The following is a 2,857-nucleotide window of genomic DNA, read 5'->3' as shown; positions in this document are numbered from 1 at the left end:
TGTCACTTCAGCCTGGTGGATTATTAAATTTAACTGATGGTACCGACGCAATTTGATTGCTGCCAAATTATTTAAAAATATAAGCAACCGATTATAATATTACATTATAATATTTATTTAAAACAAATAAATACAAACAACCACTCAGTAATACTATAATATTATAGAGATAAATTGCGTTAAACCTTTTATGAATAATAAAAAAATTAAAAACTTGTCAGAATACGTAACCTAATTAAATTATAAAAAATTTAGACACAACCACTCATACTCGATGTCGTTCTTGTTGTAAAGAATGAACGACGAACCCCAAAAACTCCCCCCACCTTTGAGTGATTTAATTAAAAAGGAATTATGGTTCTTCTACTAAATACGCCCCTAAAATTATACACACCTGGAAAACTTTGCACCTACAAACACCTTTCAGAGAGTGCAGTTGTCGGATCACAGAAAATCTGAAGTGTGTGTATTTTGACTTACCTGGAAAGTGTGATATAATTTACCTTAAATGGAGCACAGAATTCACCCAACAGAAAACAAAAACAACACAGCAATCAAAGATAAACAATATGCCAAATTAGCTCACCGAGAGCTTCTCATGTCCGGTTAGAATCCAAGTACAGTATACAAACGACACAGAGAAATAGGACACGACAGAGATATACACGCTGATGACAAGACGAAGTTTACCACATAGGCTACCTGAAAATAGGAAAAAACCAACTCTAGTACAACACAAACCTAAACACATAATAAGTCGCGTAGCAACTTTAATATATCAACACGAGAAATAGCATCAGAAGAAGAGTTGGCAAGTACTGGGTCGAGCCCGGTATCGTCAGCCGACCAGCTCCACTTGCGAAGCTCCCTCCGGGTGTGTTTGTGGTCAAGACTAAGACGGTCCAGTCGTCTTCGGTCCCAATGCCCGCACCCGTAAACCTGGAGTCGTTCAAGTATCTTGAATTGTGAGACTGTGTGTAGTTAGTGAGCACCAGAGTCGCAACTCGATGTGGCACGCAAACCGGCAGTATCATACCGTCTCTCGTCGTGTTGACGTCTATGTCACATTTCTTTAGAACACTAGGGTAGTTGGAGATCAGTTGCGATTGGGCTGGTGGTGCAGTGTTGGACGCACAGTGTTTGTCCTCTAATTGGTCCGCAATTTCGTCGGCCACACAATTGGCCTTATCGTGCTTGGCGAGAGCCGGAACGTTGGACGACTGCCGGAAGCTGTTGATTCCCTGTAGCAGATGATCTTCTTCTTCTGCAGGTAAGTACTATTTAGGCGATGCTTATCCATATACATAATTAACCATATAAATAAGCAGTCAATATTGAATTACAAGTCCTAGTGCACGCTACTATCATCTGAGGTCTCATCTTATTACAAAAAAGCCTCTCGATTTTGGGAAATTACACCAACACCCCTTCACAGTCAGGTTTACATTACAAATTCCCACCTATGTCCAAATCGAATTCCTACAACAAAACATATATATCTGCAAAAAGATGCAGTGTGTTTCCACAGAACTGACTTGTTTTCTTGTTTGCATTTAATACAAGCGAACATAGTACGTAGGACTCCTAGTATCCAGTTAGTTCTTCAAATATAAACAATACTGCGGAGAATTTATTGTCCAAGATCTCAATATTGAACAATACTCCGCCCCATGACATTGATTCGCTACACTTTTATAACATCATCGTTGCCAGAAATTATTGAAAATAGTCCTATAATTTTAAAAAATTCTCACTTTCAATTCCTCCCGAATAAATTCTTGCTCAGACCAAGTTTATACCTACCTAACCAATCACTTTCTCAAGGGATGGACTAATCACGGGATAAGTGTATTGCATTTGTCAAATAATTTGTCCAAATTTGGTGGGATTGGGTCCGGACTAAAATTTTTCCCTTCCTCCGGACAACTTCCCTTAGAAAGTTAAAGAAAAAATAATAACCATTCATTCATAACAACAAATTTCCTCTGCATGCCCTCTCGCAGAAATAAACAAAAATAATTAATTCAATGTCGACAAGTTCAATCATGAGTAGTACAAGACCAGTAGTCGATTAATAATTAAATACAACTTCAAATTGAAAGATTACTGTAATTTCTGCACTTCTCTTAGAAAATGAAAATAATCCCATCATCAAGAAACCCTGGAGTGCATGCAACCACTTCACTCGACTCGCAGAAAGAAAAAAACACGACAAAAAATTTGAAACAACCCTGACATTCTTAATGACTACTTGTAATAGTAAGAGGTAACCAACATAGGAGCAAATCAAAGAGTAGATATACACATACCATCAGACTGTACTGGGACGGAGAGTAGCAGAATGATGATAGCAAAACGAGCCCAACAAGACTCCATTACTGTTCCTGCGAAGAAGAAGTGTAGTGCAGGTAGAATTATATTCGGAAAGAAGAAGGCAGTGGTGGGTTCGGGAGTTTATGGGATAGTTTAAAGAAGAGGTAGATAGAGTCGTTGTTCGAATTCGACGCTGATTGTCTGTTCTGTTTGGATGGGTTTCGTAACACGTTGCTGCCATGCAAAAGATACAGCTCAGATGTCCTCTAAGCCCCTCCCACGTCCTATATATTCGTTTATACTTTATCCATTCTCAAAAGTTGTTTCCTTTGACTAAATAACCTTTGCCTCCTTTTTGTAGTATTTAATGATGTTTGATCTTGATATTGATCCAGTTATTTTGGTTCTATATTATTTTTTACCTTTTTTTGTAATTTTTGTTGTCGCTTGAATGTGTTTTCGGTTCTCTAATTATAATTTATAATCATTTTAGTTTTTTATATTTTTAGGGTTTGAAGAAGGTTTTTAACTTTTATTTTGTTCG

At 37.5% G+C, this 2,857-nt stretch overlaps 1 protein-coding gene across 1 annotated transcript; it reads right to left on the bottom strand.

Moving 5' to 3' along the window:
- Positions 1–554: 554 nt before the first annotated feature.
- On the bottom strand, positions 555–2,485 carry LOC105172342 (putative GPI-anchored protein At3g06035). Its single transcript, XM_011093725.3, has 2 exons — positions 2,310–2,485; positions 555–1,264 (listed from the first exon to the last, which is right to left on the bottom strand). The coding sequence occupies exons 1-2, from the start codon at positions 2,374–2,376 to the stop codon at positions 771–773; spliced, it is 561 nt and encodes a 186-aa protein (XP_011092027.1). The 5' UTR covers positions 2,377–2,485; the 3' UTR covers positions 555–770.
- Between the last annotated feature and the right edge of the window lie 372 nt (positions 2,486–2,857).

The sequence above is a fragment of the Sesamum indicum genome, linkage group LG10, assembly GCF_026168435.1.
Source record: "Sesamum indicum cultivar Baizhima isolate 11 linkage group LG10, ASM2616843v1, whole genome shotgun sequence".
NCBI lineage: Eukaryota > Viridiplantae > Streptophyta > Magnoliopsida > Lamiales > Pedaliaceae > Sesamum > Sesamum indicum.
The sequence above is the reverse complement of the archived record's forward strand: the minus strand, read 5'-3'. Positions and strand labels throughout refer to the sequence as shown.